At 52.7% G+C, this 17,383-nt stretch overlaps 1 protein-coding gene across 2 annotated transcripts in view; it reads left to right on the forward strand.

Moving 5' to 3' along the window:
* The window catches only part of TDRD9 (tudor domain containing 9), a 109,916-nt gene that overhangs the window by 69,531 nt on the left and 23,002 nt on the right, over positions 1-17,383 (forward strand). Inside the window, exons 23-33 of one of the 2 annotated variants that reach the window (XM_059879388.1) lie at positions 680-780; positions 2,190-2,363; positions 4,027-4,138; positions 5,186-5,398; positions 5,657-5,746; positions 6,192-6,452; positions 7,500-7,655; positions 8,582-8,652; positions 10,086-10,195; positions 10,649-10,745; positions 13,271-14,809. In XM_059879388.1, the coding sequence (XP_059735371.1) occupies positions 680-780; positions 2,190-2,363; positions 4,027-4,138; positions 5,186-5,398; positions 5,657-5,746; positions 6,192-6,452; positions 7,500-7,655; positions 8,582-8,652; positions 10,086-10,195; positions 10,649-10,745; positions 13,271-13,394 (1,509 nt within the window). In that variant the 3' untranslated portion in view covers positions 13,395-14,809. Of the gene's footprint in view, positions 1-679; positions 781-2,189; positions 2,364-4,026; positions 4,139-5,185; positions 5,399-5,656; positions 5,747-6,191; positions 6,453-7,499; positions 7,656-8,581; positions 8,653-10,085; positions 10,196-10,648; positions 10,746-13,270; positions 14,810-17,383 lie in introns of those variants that run through there. The other variant, XM_002696785.6, reaches the window with a different exon arrangement.

Raw genomic sequence — 17,383 nt, forward strand, 5'->3', positions numbered from 1 at the left:
TTAAAAAACAGACACGTTACTTTACCAACAGAGGTCTGTCTAGTCAAAGCTCTGGTTTTTCCCAGTAGTCATGTATGGATGTGAGAGTTGGACCATAAAGAAGGCTGAGCATCAAAGTATTGATGCTTTTGAACTCTGGTGTTGGAGAAGACTCTTGAGAGTCCCTGGACTACAAGGAGATCAAACCAGTCAATCCTGAAGGAAATCAACCCTGAATATTCATTAGAAGGATTGATGATGAAACTGAAGCTCTGATACTTTGGCCTCCTGATGCAAAGAACTGACTTCTTAGAAAAGACCCTGATGCTGGCAAAGACTGAAGTCAGGAGGAGAAGGGGATAACAGAGGACGAGATGGTTGGATGGCATCACCTACTTGATGGACATGAGTTTGAGCAAGCTCCGGGGGATGGTGTGAAGGACAGGAAAGCCCACTGTGCTGTAGTCTGTGGGGTCACAGAGAGTCGGGCACGACTGAGCGACTGAACAGTGTGGAAGAATTAGCCTTTGTCCGATGTGTGTTCTTAAAGCTTAGTTATTACCCACAGCGGTCGTTAGTCCTTCTGTGCCCTGCTGTGGGGTCCACCTCTCTGGTTAGAGACGGCGCGCTCTGCTCTGTGAACACGGTGACTCGCGGGGGCTCCGGGTCTGCCCCTGCTAACGCCTGCCGTGTTTTACAGCTGAAGCATATCCCTCCCTACGGATTTCTCTACCACCAGCAGCTGCAGTCTCTCTTCAGACAGTGTGGCCAAGTCAAGTCCATCGTGTTCGACGGTGCAAAGTAAGTGGTGCACTTTTGTAATCCACTGCGGCTGCGAAAGAGCCGTGAGGTTTTCACTTTTGCAGGGGCTGGTCCTTGAAACTGGGTGTGTGGGAGAATGGGCCCACACGTCAGAGGGCCGCTGTGGACAGCTCTCGAAGCGCAGCTGCGGTCCATGTAGCTGTGTGTCTGTTCTCAGCCGAGTTCCTCCTAAAGGAGCCGAGCTGTGTGGTCCCGGGTCTGACACCCAGGGTGTTCAGTAGTGTGAGGCGTATGGGCTGACGCTCGGGGGGTGCACTGCACTGGGGTGTGTCTGGCTGAGATTTCACGTGTGGGCCAGCCGCCAGAAGTACCCCCAGGAGACTTTGTCTGCTTCAGTCATTTAGAACCTGGGGGACAAAGAGCGAGGAGCCAACGGGGATAGGGAATGGGAGGAGGCTGGGAGGCAGGGGAGGGATGTCGTGGGCTCGGCTTGTTCCACCTCTTGAGTTGGGAACACTCAGGGAAGAGGAGAATCATGGTGATCTAGAGTCTTTGAAAGAAATGATCTCTAAGGAGAGACCTGGGCGCCTTCTAGAGACAGCTGGTGGGACCGGAATGGACGTGCGTGAAGGGAGCCCCAGGCAGGTGGGGGTCAGTGGAGGGGGCGGAAAGGGAGCTGAGGCGGGACAGTGGAGTTGGGAGGGGGACTAGGGGTGGAAGGACAGTGGAGCCGGCCGCTCTTACCAGCTCAGGGCTCCGGCTCCCCCAGGCTTGCGCTCTCCGGGACAGCAGCTGGAGGGTCATGAGTCTGTTTCTGAGTGTGATGTTTGACCTGGGCAATTTTGACATTCATTCACCAGCAAATGTGAACGAGAGGGTTTTCCCGTTTATACCAGGGAGTGCCTGGCGGGCACCCACACTGCGTGTTTGATTCTTACCCTCGGGGAGGGGTGGGCTGGCAGGACCCTGCGGAGCGGGGCGGTGGAGGCCGTGCCTCAGCGTCACTGTGATAAACCGGGTGTTTGAGGGGGGCCAGAAAGATCGCTCAGCTGCTCAGCTGTGTGCTTTTCTCTCTCTGCATTTTATTCTACAATAAACTAGCAAAACCCAGACCTATCACTTTGTTCCAATAATGACAATTAAGATTTCTTAGCTGGACATTTCACTTGAAGTCGGTCTTTATTTCACATTATACTGCATGATACGTGAGGACGATACTGGCTTTTAATTTAATGGTATGTCATTGTAATTTTTATTGCTCTTAAGTGAGTAGTTTCCTCTTGAATACATCTTCTTGATTAACCCTGTGATGAGAAGTTAGTTACTAGGTAGTTTTGAGGAGATGTGTAGCTGAAAATCTTTTATCTGAACTTGAGAGAAATTAATATACACTTAACTCTGTTTCAGACGCCTCATAAGCTTATTTTTTATCTGTATTTGTGGAGCAGAGCCTTTGTGGAGTTTTCACGCAATCCAACAGAGAGGTTTAAAACGCTCCCTGCCGTGTACATGGCCATCAAGATGTCTCAGCTCAAAGTGTCCCTTGAACTCAGTGTTCACTCTGCAGAGGAGATTGAAGCGAAGGTGCAAGGAGGGGCCGTGTCCAAGCTCCGGAACACGAGGTAGGCTCAGGAGGCTGGTGGGCACGACTCTGTCCTGCTGCCTACACATTCTCAAATGCCACTTTTGAGCAGCTGCTTAGCCGTGCTGAAGGTCACACACTTGCACTGGCCTGGGCTGCCGTGTGCGCTCGCACAGGTCACTCGACCTCTCTGAAGCTCAGCGTTTGCGTCTGTGTGGTAGCTGCGGCACCTGTGGTCAAGGCTGCCGGGGAGTGGGCAGAGTCCCTGTGTCATTTTCAGTTGAGTCGAGGGGACCGAGCCTGGTGCCAGCCCCCTTTCTTCCTCCTTCCCGTCGCTCCTTTTCTCAAGCACAAGAGGGTCTTCCTTGTCCTCAGCAGAGCTGACCCGGCACGGAGTGGCGGCGCCCTTGGGAGCTCCTGGCAGGCAGCGCAGGGGTTCCGCCCGGCCCAGGGCGCTGCCGTGCGGTTGGCGGCTCTGCGCACCTTGGGCCGACCTGAATGCCCTCGGCGTCCCCGGTGGGAGCACTTTCGGTTGTGCCCGCAGAGCTGCAGTCCTGTGTCTTTCCTCTCAGTCATCTTGTAAGCCCCCGAGGCACCCAACCCGAAGTCGAGGAGTGGGGAGGAAGGGAAGTGTGGCCACGAGTGTGGCTGGTGTGGGATGACCTGACTCTGAGGGTGGCAGCTGGGTGTGCTGAGTCTGGGGCCACGTGCAGCACACCCATCCCGCTGCCTGGCTGCCTGGGCACCTTACTTAACAGACGGGTCTGCGGACAGGGCAGAGAGGCGGGTCAGGGTCTCTCATCATCCTTCCTCTTCATGGAAGAATAAAATTACTAGGGAAAAAAGGAAACCTTTTCTCAAACTTGAGTTGTATCTCCTCACATTTTAGCATTGGCTGTGTTGCTGCTTTAAGGGATGAATGATAACTGGATTTTTTAGAAACCACGTATGTGTTTTCTAATGACATGACTTCATGACCTAGGCGTGGACTTCTTAGTGACATGACGCAGCCGTGGATTCTTATGGTTTTCTAAAGGTCAGGGTCACTCACCTCTGAACCCACAAGTCAGGAGACCTTGCAGTTCCCAGATTTAGAATTTATATCCTTGAAAGCAGAATTCCGTGACAATCTTGAGCATTAGCATGTGTTTGTAGAGGGTGGTGTGTGACTGTGGGGTGCACCCCCTGCCCCAGGGCAGCGCAGGACACCGGCAGAGTCTCTCGTGGGAGATGATGTGCAGTTCGTCGTCCCTGGCTGTGTCTCATTAAACCTCTTTTCCTGTAGTAGCCGTGGACTAGTGCGAGCAGTCGCCTCACATACGTAAGCACACACGTGTTCTTTGTGACACCTCTGTTGCACTAGTGCGAGCAGTCGCCTCACGTACGTAAGCACACGCGTGTTCTTTGTGACACCTCTGTTGCACTAGTGCGAGCAGTCGCCTCACGTACGTAAGCACACGCGTGTTCTTTGTGACACCTCTGTTGCACTAGTGCGAGCAGTCGCCTCACGTACGTAAGCACACGCGTGTTCTTTGTGACACCTCTGTTGCACTAGTGCGAGCAGTCGCCTCACGTACGTAAGCACACGCGTGTTCTTTGTGACACCTCTGTTGCACTAGTGCGAGCAGTCGCCTCACGTACGTAAGCACACGCGTGTTCTTTGTGACACCTCTGTGCCTTTTAAGATAAGTGGTGTCTAACAGGGTGAACGTGGACTTCCAGAAGAAGACAGTTGATCCCGTGCAAGTCTCCTTTAACATGGTGGACCAATCGCGGACCATCACAGACCTGCTCCTAACAGTGGAAGTCACAGAGGTGAGAGCGGTGCGACCCGGGCGTTGGAGCTCTTCTGTCGTCTCTGTTTAGAGCCGCCCCGTCGAGCGCACGGGGCAGTGGGCGTGGAGGTGCAGCCGCAGACGGCCCATGTACCTTAGTCACCCACGCCGCACCCGTGGCAGCGAGGGCTTAGTCCTCAGGTTGCTTAGGGTCGGCCCTCTGTCCATGGCTCCTCACATCCTCACATTCGACCGGCCGTGGACCGTGTGGTCCTGTGTCTCACAGTGGAGAAGCCTCCCGGTGAGGGGCCCTCACGGTGCACACCAGCGTCATCAAGGGCATCGCTAAAGGCCACCAGGAGTCCGTCTGGGTGAGCTCGAGTCACTTTCACTCGCAAATTCAAACGTGGCTGTAACAGAACAAGAAACACAAGTGTTCATCCTAGAATCAAAGTTTAATTTTCAAAATGGTAGTACATTTGAAATGCCGAAAAACACCAGTTTAGCAACAGGCACAGGTAGGACGTCACTGGCGTGGCGCTGTTTGCCTGTAATTCAGTTGTATCAGCAGAGCTGGCATTGGCAGCAGCGTTCGTTGGAGTGTAGTTTTTACTTCTTCAAAATAAAATTTCAGTTAAAATGCCGCAGGCTTCCTAGCAAATGTGTGGTCCCCTTCCTTGGGAGACTCCGCCTAGCAGCCTGGCCTCCCGCCGCCTGGAGGGCCGCAGCAGTGCGGCCTGGGCTGTGTGGTGGCGGCAGCGGGCGAGGCCGTCCGCACTCCGCCCCACGCTCCGGGGGCGCTCTGTGGGCTCGGCGGGTCCTGGGGGCTGGTCGGATGGGACAGCCCTGACCTCGTGTGGCCCCAGGGCCTGCAGTGCTGGTGCGCGTCACACTCCCTCACCTCACTTGACCGGAGCCCCGTTTCCTCATAAGCACCGACTCAAAGCCTGGAGAACCTTAGGGACCAGGGAATATAGCTTGTGACCTGCGGTGGTCGGCAGGGGGGCACGCCAGGCCTGCAGCAGGCGCGCCTGTCCCTCTGGACAGAGATCCTCTCCAGGGTTTGTTTCCTCCTCCTCCCCTCTAGGTGGTTGAAGTGGGACACTTCTGGGGGTACAGGACCGATGAGAAGAACTGGGAGTTTCTGAAGAGTCTGGCTGCCGAGATAAACCGCCTCACGCTGGTGCCCCTGCCTGTCCACCCCCACCCCGACCAGGTCTGCCTGGCTCCCTTTGCCGACAGTGATAAAGAAAGCTACTTCAGAGCCCAGGTCCTCTATGTTTCTGGAAATTCTGCCGAGGTATGTTTTTCTGTAGTAAATCTTGCAAACGGAAATGAGGCAGACTCAAAGCAGTTGACAGAAAGATTTTTGTCTTTTCTCGTGGAAACTAAATATAAAATAGTTACAATTAGAGAAGTGGTGCAGTCGGAAAGCCCCTTCCCTCAGTGGCCTGAGGACTCGCCCTGTCCTGGGAGTCCCGAGGAGTGGGCTTGGCTGGGGCGGCCGCGTCTGGGCTCCTGGCCGGGCCTGCACTGACGCACACCCGGCCTCCTCTAGGTGTTCTTCGTGGACTACGGGAACAGAGCGCGCGTGGCGCTGGGCGTCCTCATGGAGATGCCCTGCCAGTTCCTTGAGCTGCCCTTTCAGGTGAGGGGGACACATTGCGGTGGCCTGAGCGTGTGAAGCTGGAGGGGTCTTGGAGGTCAGGGCTCGCCCCTCAGCTTGCAGATGGGCCAAGACCCAGAGCAGGAAGGCCCTCATTTTGTTGTGCTCCCCAAGTCTGGTTTCTGCTTTTTCCCTGAGATATGTTGCTGTAGATGTTTTTGCTGATAGTGCTTCTGGAGCAAGTTAAAGTACATGGAGGGTTTCAAACTTCGTGAAGTTTATAATGCTTTTCCACCTGTACTTTGTAAAAGGCATTCTAAGCTTTTTTGTCATCGACTGACGAGACCATGTGGTTTTAGCTGTGGCGTCCTCGGTCACCCTGCCGTGCTTCCAGTAGGGTCTGTGATGGTTCCTGGTGCAGACCCCGCCCAGGTCTACTTTGGGTAGCGTCTGGGCTGAGTGTCTGGCCCTGCCCTCTGCCCTGCAGGCCCTGGAGTTCAAGATCTGCAAGATGCGGCCATCAGCGAGGTGCCTGGTGTGTGGCGAGCGCTGGAGCAGCGGGGCCAGCCAGCGCTTCTCCTCTCTGGTCGGCGGCCGCACCCTCCTGGTGAAGGTCTTCTCCATGGTGCACAGCGTCCTGCACGTGGACGCCTACCTCCCCTCAGGGCTGCAGGACACGGTCAGCGTGCGGGGCATCCTCATCAGCCAGGGCTACGCTGAGCCGGCCGAGGAGCCCTACGAGTCCAAGGTGTGTGCTGCCCGTGGGCGGGGTGGGGCGGGAGGCAGGGGGGGCCTTTCCCGCTCTCAGGATCTCAAGGGCTGCAGAGCCGGACAGCGATTGGTGTGTTGAGGTCTGTGGTTCCTTCCTAAATGTCTTCTAGTTTCTTTGAGGCCAAATCATGGTGGCCAGGCACAGCTCTTGTGGTTTCCGGTTACGAAGCTGTTGGTGTTTTGTTGTTGTTGTTCTTGGAACCAAACTTAGATGTGAAAGTGTTCTCTCTTTGGGGAGTTGTTAAAAATGGATTCCAAGATTTATCTCCCTAATGAATTTTATAATTCCTTTATAAAATATTTGTTTCTAGCGTTTGAAACATTTCAAAATGTATTTCAACTGTTTATTTCAAAACCATTTCTGAAGCTGCCTTTCTTGATCTGAAGGTTTGAGATGCCACTTTGAGGCTCATGTTGAAGGTGGCTCCTTCTGTAATTTCTGCTGGGGATGAGGTACTGGGTTGGGCAGGGGGCAAACCAGCAGGGAAACGTCACCATAGAGCCAGCCGGGTTTGTGTTTGCACTTGAGAAAACGCACCGGGGGTCCTGGTCACAGTCCCGGGATGAAGCTGACATTTTGTGTACAAAACCTGTGTCACCCTTCAGTTCTCTGATGGCTGAGGGCTTCCCTGGTGGCTCAGCTGGTAAAGAGTCCTCCTGCAATGCTGGTGTCCTGGGTTCGACCCCTGGGTTGGGAAGATCCCCTGGAGAAGGGAAAGGCTACCCACTCCAGTGTTCTGGCCTGGAGAATTCCATGGACTGTGTATGTCCAGGGTCGCAAAGAGTCAGACACGACTGAGCGACTTTCACTTTGGCTGAAAGTTAGTAAAGGCTAATGAGCTGAGCCTTTAGTGAGTTCTGTCTTCTTTTGTTTGTATCAATAAATTATCTTTTGACATCTTAATGATCTAAAGGTAACCTAATGATAAGGTGGTGCCTATGAAATGCTTTGATTAATTTGGAATAAAATGTTTTTAATACTGGTTTTCCTTTTACCAAAATGAATTTTTCTTGTTTTGTTTAGCAAAGCCACGAAGCTCTCAAGGGTCTCTTTTCCAAATCAGTAGAAGACCTGACAGACATGTCCACGGCGTCTCCCGTGAAAGACGACGAAAAGCACCTGATCCGGATTTTGCTGGAGAGCTTTTCTTCCAATAAGCTGGGTAACCCAAGCTGCAAGGTAATTTATAGGAGGTATTGTACAGTCCAGTTAAGAACTTTGAATCACTCTGCAGCTATAAGCTGAGTTGTAGCTGGAAGTCATGGTGGTTTTTTGTTCTTGGTTTTTAGTACTGTTACTTCTCTCACTGTGGAGCCTGTATTAATATGAGAAAAACCTAGAATTTCGTGTAGAGACAGGCTTTTGGCTAGTTCTTTTTTTTTTTTTTTGAGTGGTTCTTTTTTAAGCCAACCTTTCCAGAGGCGACACCATGTGAAAAAGATTGCACAGCCTAAAAGCTGAGGGTTATGTTGATTATATTTGGCGGACTTGCTGAGGACTCAAGCCCGGGAGGCAGCCTCTCAGACAGTTCTGAGGAGGCAGGATAGACGGGCGCTTTGCAGCAAAGCCGGGCAGTTGGGTGGCAGGCTGCGTTTCCAGTCACAGAGACCGGTGTTTGCTCGTCAGATGGAGGGGAGCACGGCTGTGGGCTTCGGAGGACCAGCGGCAGGGCTCAGCTTCGTCCCTTGGTGGCGTCTGGCGGGAAGGGTTGGCTGGGACGTGTCCCGTTGCCCCAGCCAGGGACTCTGCTTTTATTGTCCTGGCCTCTGGCTGTGTGGTCTTGGGCTGCTGCTGCAGTGAAGAGAGGCCTTTCACAGAAGTGCTTGACAGTGTTTCCTTTTCTTGACCAAAGGCTATCTTATATATGTGTGTGTGTAGATACATTTTATATGCAAAATATGAAGGTTTCCATTGATGGAAACAGGTGCATTCCAGGAGAATACCTCTTTTAAGGCGTTTTTCCCCCATTAAATCTTCAAGACCTTATGACTAAGACGTAGCTTTTTTTCTTTCTTTTAAACTGTGAGCTGACTTTTGGATTTTTAAAATGAAAGTGAAGTGACATTTTACTTATCCGTAACGTTTTGTATGTTTTGTGTGTACAGGCAGTACTTCACGGGCCTTTTAACCCTTACGAACTGAAGTGTCATAGTCTGACCAGAATATCCAAGTTCAGGTATGATTAAGATTCCCATGAAGCTGCTTTCTCTGGTCCTCTGTTCAAAGGGCTTATCAGAAACTAAGCTTTTCTATGTCTAACCTCTCGGAACCTGCTGCCTTTGCTAAGTTCTCTGGCCTCTGTGCTCGCTGCAGACCTGAGGTTCCCACACTGTCTTAGGTGAAAGCCGTTCTGCTGAGACCTGGGCTTCATTAGGGCCCTCGTCGTTTCTGTCCTCAGCATCATCGCCATTCGTCCAGCAGATCTGTCATGCCTGCTGTGTCCTGGGAGGGGTTTAGCGAGAGCACTGGGGGCCACAGCACAGGTGGTGTGCCCCACATTATGGGTCCAGCGGGCACAGCGGCAGGACAGAGGAAACCTCTGACTTCACGGTGGGTTGCTGTGGCTCTTGATGGGCTCCTGGAGCATCATGGAGGCGTCTCAGAGCGCCCTGACCACACTCGGAAGGCCGTCAGGTTTCAGAAGTCTGAGACCCGGAGTGTGCGGAGGAGTGAAGACCAGGAGCATTGTGCTGGCAGGGTGAAGGCTCCAGGAGGGTCCTGGCAGCAGAGGGTGCAGGCCAGATCTGGAGCGAGTGCTCCCCTGAGGACGGGGAGTGAGAGCGGAGGACTGCTGGGAGGCCTGTGTTGCCAAGCCTCATGAGTCGCTTCCTCCTGAGAAGCATGGAAAGCCTCATTTTGTGCATCTTAAACAATCGCTTGGGCTGCAGAGGAAAAACCCTGGCTTGCCAGAGTCTCCTCCAGAACCAGCAGCAGACGTGTCCCCAAGAGCCTGTTAGAAACGCAGAGCTCAGCCCCCAGTTTGCAGCAAGAGCCCCAGAGTCTGCAGGTGCCCGGTGAGCACTTGAGAGGGTGCGGAGCCCGCATGGAGGAGAGACTCTGGAGGCCGTTGCGTCCTGCTCCAGGCGGGTCACCGTGGACTGTGTCCACCGTAGGAGGAGCAGAAAGCTCATGGGAGCTTTCGGTGTGGACTCGATAGCCTGGCCTGCGATTAGAGTCAAAGGTTCGGGAGGAGCAGGCGTGGAGGGTCCCCTGCTGGGCCACTGTGAGCAGGGGGCAGGTGGGCCAGGCCGGGCTTCCCCCAGGCGGGTGTCAGGGACAGCCTGCTGGGACGCAGGCCGCAGCCGCTGCAGGTGGGCAGTGCGGGCGGCGGTCTGGCTGGAGGTGGAGGTTTGTGCAAGGGCAGCACGTGGGTCTGGGCATGGCCGAGACTCGGTGGAGACGGGCCGCGGCCTCCCAGCGATCGGTCGGTCACTGCATTGCGGCCGGCCTGTGTCTGCAGCGGCCACTCCTGGCCTGGCGTCAGGCGCTGCCTCGTGCAGGGACCGCTTCTGCGTTTGTGGCCGGCCTGTCTCTGCAGTGGCCTCTCCTGGCCTGGCGTCAGGCGCTGCCTCGTGCAGGGGCTGCCTCTCCCAGGAGCTCTGCTTCCAGGTGCGTCTGGATCGAGAAGGAAAGCATCAACTCGGTCATCATCAGCGACAGCCCCGAGGACACGCACCAGCGGCTGCTGGTCGCAGCGTCCCTCTCCGTGAACACCACTGGTGAGTGAGGGGCTGCGCCGCCCGCCCTGCTCCCCGCCTGACTCCAGGGCCGGGACGTCTGTCCTGAGGTCGGGAGCAGCCTCACACCTGCGGCCCGGCTCCTGGACTCTCTTCTGAGTGCATCAGCGGGTGTGAGTTTGAGCCGGAGAGTCCCAGCCTTCCCACTCCCTGCGCAGGGGCGCGGGGACGGACTCCTTGGCCGTCCATGCTTTCCGTTATCTTGGCTGGACAGGAGGGCGAATCCCAGGTCTTGGCCAGAGGAGGAAGGAGAGGAGGAGTAACCAAACAGGACAATCAAAGCCAGGGCCTTAGGCGGCGGGCTTCCCTTGGGGGGCTGGGGGACCCGCACCGGGAGCTCTGCCTGCCGGGCATCTGTGGGACAGCTGCACGCGGGGTGGGAGGCCTGAGCGCGGGGCCCCACAGTGACCGCCTGCCCGCCGGGCCCGTCCGCAGGGTCCACCATGCTGCTGCGCGAGACCTCCCTGATGCCGCACATCCCAGGCCTCCCCGCGCTGCTCAGCATGCTGTTTGCACCCGTCATGGAGCTCAGGTAGGGAGCGCTCGCAGGTGAGACCGAACCGGCGGGAGAAGCGGGTGTCCTCGTGGGAGAGCGCTGATGGGAACGGCCCTGGGGTCTGCCTGCCGGCAAGCCCGCTGGCTTCAGTGTTTACGGTGGTTTGTGGGGCTGTGCTTGGATCCTGCTCAGAAGGACACTGAGCGGGCCGACAAGGACACACAGCCTCCCATGGGGCCCGGTGACAGTGCAGCGAGAGCACTTGGGAGGGAGAGCGGAGGCTCGGAGCGGTGCCATGGCGGTGTGCGTCCATAGCCAGGGGGCGACACCAGGTTCCCTGGCAGCGGCGTCAGTGGACACCAGTGGGTCCCCGCTAGTTGCGGGCTGCGAGCAGAGAAGGCAGCTGGAGCCCCTGGGGTGGAGTGAGGACCAGCCAGACAGCAGGCAGCCCCGAGACACCGCGCTTTGCATGGCGTGTGTTGGAGTAGCAGGATTCGCAGGGCACGACCCAGGGGGCAGCCCTGCTGGGCTTTGTCGAGTAGCAGGATTCACAGGGCACGACCGAGGGGGCAGCCCTGCTGGGCTTTGTCGAGCAGCAGGATTCGCAGGGCATGACCGAGGGGGCAGCCCTGCTGGGCTTTGTCGAGTAGCAGGATTCGCAGGGCACGACCCAGGAGGCAGCCCTGCTGGGCTTTGTCGAGTTGCGGGGTGGGGGGAATGCAAGAAAGGAATGCAGCTGGGCCTTCGGGAGCCCACGTTCTGGTGGGTGAGAGGGACGGCCTCCCCAGACACTGGGGTGGGCCTGCGCACGCTTGAGCAGGGCTCGTGCCCATGGCTTGTGCCCCGTCCACGTCTCCTGGGAGCACGCACAGGTCCGTCGACCAGCCTTGCTGGTAGAGCTCAGGGTGGGTAGCCCTGTGCCGTGCCTCAGCCCTCCTCCTGTGCGGGCTGCTTAGAATCTGCTGTCACGTTTCAGATACACAGTGCTTTTAAGAAATAATAATAATAATTGTATATGTCTCTTCCCCCTACTATAAAAACATGTGCTACCTAGAAAAAAAAGACTGTATGGGAAACACGAACATCATCAGTATGTTTGTTTTCAGTGTTCACCTAGATAAATACATACACTTAAAACATCGAAGTATAGTTGACTTACAGTGTTGTGCACGTTTTATTTTGTTTTTAAATTTTTTCATACTACATTTTATAAGCATTTGCATAGTACGACGGCGTCTTTGTAAATACTCACTGTACACGTTGCGTCACACACTGCTGAGTGAACACGGAGTGGCTTTTGTCAACTCTTCCCTGTCGTGTTTACATTTGTGTTTGTTTCTGACCTGCTCTGACCCTGAAGGAATTTAACATGCCTTTGTATGTTGGAATTTGGTTTCTCTCTAGTTTTGTAATAATGGTGTGATAGACATCTCTAGAATAAAGGCATCTCCTGGGTCTTTGTAGGGGAGGCGGATGTGGAATCAACACAGCAGGTGCAACGCTGCAGCCAGAGAGCTCCACGCGGGGCAGGGGCGGGGGTCTGATGCGGTGGGTGCATCGCCGCATCTGTCCAGGATCCTGCTTCAGCTCTTTTTTCAATATAAACCTCTTGAGGACTTGAGTAATGCGGTGTATTTTTTTTTTAACCCAGGATGAATTCCTCTTTAAGAATTCTGGACAGTGAGGTACTTGGAGGCACTCAGAGCCTGAGCAGGAGGAGCTCCGGCACGCAGTGTCTTGCTGCACTGCCGCCTGTCCTCCCGTGTAAGAGCTCTCCCCATCACCCCCGGTGCTGCATACTCCCCCAGGCGCGCATCCTCGCCCACTTGCCCTGGACGAGCAGCACGGGAGTGGGGAGCGGCTCACGTCTCCACCCTGGGTGCTCACGGACTGTCTCCGTTGTTGACCAGTGTATTCATGGGCTGTTTTTGTACCCGTATTTTAAAGAAGCCTTAGGAAACAGGAGACCAGAGCAGGGACCTGTCAAGTACTGGAAGCGGGTGGGGTGCTGAGAATATACATTAAGAAAGGGACCTGGGCTTGCTCTCTGGCTGTGCCTGGCACTCCCCAAAGTCTGGGCTTCCCCAGCTGTCAGAAGGGCCCTCCTGGGCTCACAGGATGGTGGAGGAGACTCGCAGACACTTTAGCCCCCACCGTGACTCAGGGCCTGGCTGCTCGCATCTGGCAGCAGAGCAGGGAGGTGGGCAGAGCCTCAGAGGACAGCCTGAGCAGCGTTTAGAGATGCTGTTAGGCTCTTAACACTTTGAAGGTTAATACAGTATGCATTACAAAGTACTTAACAGCGTTGTTTTTTTTTATGGAGGCTTCAGATTGATTTAACATTTACCTTTTGAGGAAATATATTTCCTTATTCAACAAGCTCTGGAAAATTCTTAAAGAGATGAGAATACCAGACCACTTGACCTGCCTCTTGAGAAATCTGTATGCAGGTCAGGAAGCAACAGTTAGAATTGGACATGGAACAACAGACTGGGTCCAAATTGGGAAAGAACTATGTCAAGGCTGTATATTTTCATCCTGGTTATTTAACTTACATGCAGAGTACATCATGAGAAACTGGGCTGGATGAAGCACAGGCTGGAATCAAGATTGCCTGTAGAAATATCAATAACTTCAGATATTCAGATGACACCACCCTTATGGCAGACAGTGAAGAAGAACTGAAAAGCCTCTTGATGAAAGTGAAAGAGGAGAGTGAAAAAGTTGGCTTGAAACTCAACATTCAGAAAACTAAGATCGTGGCATCTGGTCCCATCACTTCATGGCAAATAGTTGGGGTAACAGTGACAGACTCTAATTTGGGGGGCTCCAGAATCACTGCAGATGTGACTGCAGCATGGAATTCAAAGACGCTTGCTCCTTGGAAGGAAAGTTATGACCAACCTAGACAGCATGTTAAAAAGCAGAGACATTACTTTCCCAGCAAAGGTCCATCTAGTCAAAGCTATGACTTTTCCAGTAGTCATGTATGGATGTGAGAATTGGACTATAAAGAAAGCTGAGCGCCAAAGAATTGATGCTTTTGAACTGTGGTGTTGGAGAAGACTCTTGAGAGTCCCTTGGACTGCAGGGAGATCCAACCAGTCCATCCTAAAGGAAATCAGTCCAAATATTTATTGGAAGGGCTGATGCTGAAGTTGAAACTCCAGTACTTTGGCACCTGTTGTGAAGAACTGACTCATTTGAAAAGACCCTGATGCTGGGAGGGATTGGGGGCAGGAGGAGAAGGGGACAACAGAGGATGAGATGGCTGGCTGGCATCACTGACTCAATGGACATGAGTTTCAGTAAACTCCAGGAGTTGGTGATGGAAAGGGAGGCCTGGCGTGCTGCAGTCCATGGGGGTCTCAAAGAGTTGGACACGGCTGAGCAACTGAACTGAACTGATGTCCTTATCTGGCACATTTGTGGAGTTCTAGGATATTAGCTTGCAAGAAAAGTTCCACCTGCAAGGAACTCTGTTTCAACATCATTTTAACATACTGCAGTGTGAGTTTAAACCTCCTTGTTTAGAGAAGTTGGCCCTCGCACAGATGGCTGTGGTGTGCTCGAATGGACTGACGCTCCTTCCCTGCGCTTTGTTGCAGGCTGGGGCCTCCGTAGTGTCCCTTGCTGCATGCTGTGAGGGGTGCACTTTCTTTTGTTCCTGTCTTGATTTTTGCAGTTTTCAGTTTGAATCTAAAACATGCTTCATAAAGGAAGTAAAAGTATTTTTGTGGTCTTAACCACTGTTTCTTAGGTGCACATAGGGTGTTTAGGATCCCTAGAAGGGAATCAAACCCAGTGCTTTGATTTCCCTTATTAATTTAAGATTTAGAGTCAATGAGCATGGAGTTGCTACCCCAGTGGGAGTCGGTTCAAGGCTGAGTGTGTTAGGCCGTCCTTGTCACAGTGTATGTTCTCACAGGTGAGCGGGTCAGTTTAAGTCTCGTCACAGCTGCAGTAACGTGGAGGCGACGTGATGCCTCGTTGACAGCCGTGATGAAGCTGTCGTCCTTCACTTTGCTGAGCCCTGGTTATTCTGTTTTGGAAAGGTTTTGTATAAACTGAAATAATAAATTACATTCATTAAAAACAAATGTGGGTGAGCTTGCCATTTAAGGAAACATTTTGGTGACTGTTGTGTAAAGCACATACTCAGCATCTAACGTGTAAGTGAATTTGAGTCTCTTTGAGTTTACTTGGAATGTGATTCTCTTTCATTTTTATTACAGTGACAGGAAAAGTGTGTATGTGAATGCTCTCTGCCTGGAGTGTTTTCCTCAGAGTTTCACTGATCTGGATGATGGGAAAGGTCTGCATTGATTGAGTCAAATAAAATTACCAAAATATTTTAACAGGTATTTAATATCAATATTTGTAAAAAGTGAGAAGATCTAAACAGACATCTCTCTGAAAACGACATACAGGTGGCTTATAAACACAGGAAAAGATGCTCAACATTGCTCATTATTAGAGAAACGCAAATCAAAACTGCAGTGAAATATCACCTCACACGAGTCAGAGTGGCCATCACCAAAAAATCTACAAACAATAAATGTTGGAGAGGGTATGGAGAAAGGGAACCCTCTTGCCTTGTTGGTGGGAATGTGAATTGGTACAGCCACTATGGAGAACAGCATGGAGCTTCCTTAATAAACTTAGAATAAAACTACCGTATAACCCAATGATTCCTCTACTGGGCATATACCTTGAGGAAACCATAATTGAAAAAGACACACGTACCCCAGTGTTCATCGCAGCACTATTTACAATAGCTAGGACATGGAAGCAACCTAGGTGTCCACCAACAAATAAATGGATAAAGAAACTGTGGTACATATGTATAATGGAGTATTACTCAACCATAAGAAGGAATGCATTTGAGTCACTTCTAATGAAGTGGATGAACCTAGGGCCTGTTATGCGTAGTGAAGTGAGTGAGAGAGAGAAAACCAGATATTTTATACTCACATACACATGGGCTTCCCAGGTGGCGCCCACCTGCCAGTGCAGGTAGACGTAAGAGACGCCGGTTCAGTCCCTGGAGCGGGAAGGTCCCCTGGAGGAGGAAATGGCAACCCACTCCAGGGTTCTTACCTGGAGAATCTCCTGGGCAGAGGAGCCTGGCGGGCTGCTGCAGTCCAGAGGGCCGCACAGAGTTGGACACAGCTGAAGTGACTTAGCATGCATGCACATATGTGGAATCCGGAAAGATGGCACTGGAGAACCTGTTTGCAGGGCATCAGTGGAGATGCAGACAGAACAGCCTTGTGGGCATGGGGTGGCAGGGAAGGAGAGGGTGGGATGGATGGGAAGAGCAGCCTGGGAGTGCGTACGCCACCATGTGTAAAACAGACAGCTGGTGGGCATTCGCTGTATGATGCATGGAGTCAAATCTGGCGCTCTGTGACAACGTGGAGGAGGTGGGGTGGGGTGGGAGGTTCAAGACGGAGGGGATATATGTATACCTATGACTTATTCATGTCGGTATATGGCAACACCCAACACAGTATTATAAAGCAGTTATTCTCCAACTAAAAATAAAATGTCAAAAAATATTTTATTCATTTGATAATATCAGTATTTCAGAATGTTCATTCATTTGATAATCTGTTGAGCCTGTCATGGGCTGAGACAGTAGTGTTTTAAACTAGTGCCTGTAACATGCGAGGGAGCTTGGGGTCGAGGGTCCTGGGTGTGAGTGTCGGGGGGAACAGGGTTCCTGCTGGAGGAGCCTGAGCCCCTCCTTCTGGGAAGCCAGAGAAGCAGGGGCCTGGCCGGGAGTATGGTATGCAGTGGAGCCCCACAGAGGGGGTTGTCAGGATGCCGTGGACACCGCTGGGAGCCCTTGAGCCAGGACGCAAGATGAGCGGACGTGTTGTGAAAAGCCAGCAAAGACAGACGAGAGGAAGCAGGAGTAGATGAGCGGACGTGTTGTGAAAAGCCAGCGAAGACAGACTGGAGGAAGCAGGAGTAGATGAGCGGACGTGTTGTGAAAAGCCAGCAAAGACAGACGAGAGGAAGCAGGAGTAGATGAGCGGACGTGTTGTGAAAAGCCAGCGAAGACAGACTGGAGGAAGCAGGAGTAGATGAGCGGACGTGTTGTGAAAAGCCAGCAAAGACAGACGAGAGGAAGCAGGAGTAGATGCGCGGTAAATGGGTCGGAAGCCGACTGCCCGGTGGGCGATGACAGTGCTTTGGACGAGGCGGTGGCTGTTGGGATGGAGAGGGTGCGTGGATTCAGGAGAACTCTGGGAGATGGAAGTGGCAGGAGCTGGTGGTGGCGGCGGGAAGCAGCAGGCTTTTGTGCAAAGGGGATGCAGGGCTCTGTATTCTTGGTGTGTGTGATTGTTCTGCGGTGGGAAGGTGGGACAGACATCTTGAAGCTTTTACTGGGTGCTAGACATCTTTCACAGGTCACACGTGAGTTTATAGCCCTTTCTCCAGAAATATCACTTATAAGACTTCACTGGGGAGGGAATTCAAAAGTAGGGGGAAAACTATACATGATAAAATACTCTTTACATTGTCTTGTCATGCAGTGAGAATTAGAAACCTAAGTAATGGCTTAGTAAAAATACTTTACTCTTTTTATAACTAGATATACTCTATTCTTTTTGATATAAAAACAGAAGGAGAAAATGCAAAAATGAAATTAGTTGCTGCTTTAG

This window comes from Bos taurus, chromosome 21 (genome assembly GCF_002263795.3).
Source record: "Bos taurus isolate L1 Dominette 01449 registration number 42190680 breed Hereford chromosome 21, ARS-UCD2.0, whole genome shotgun sequence".
Lineage (NCBI taxonomy): Eukaryota > Metazoa > Chordata > Mammalia > Artiodactyla > Bovidae > Bos > Bos taurus.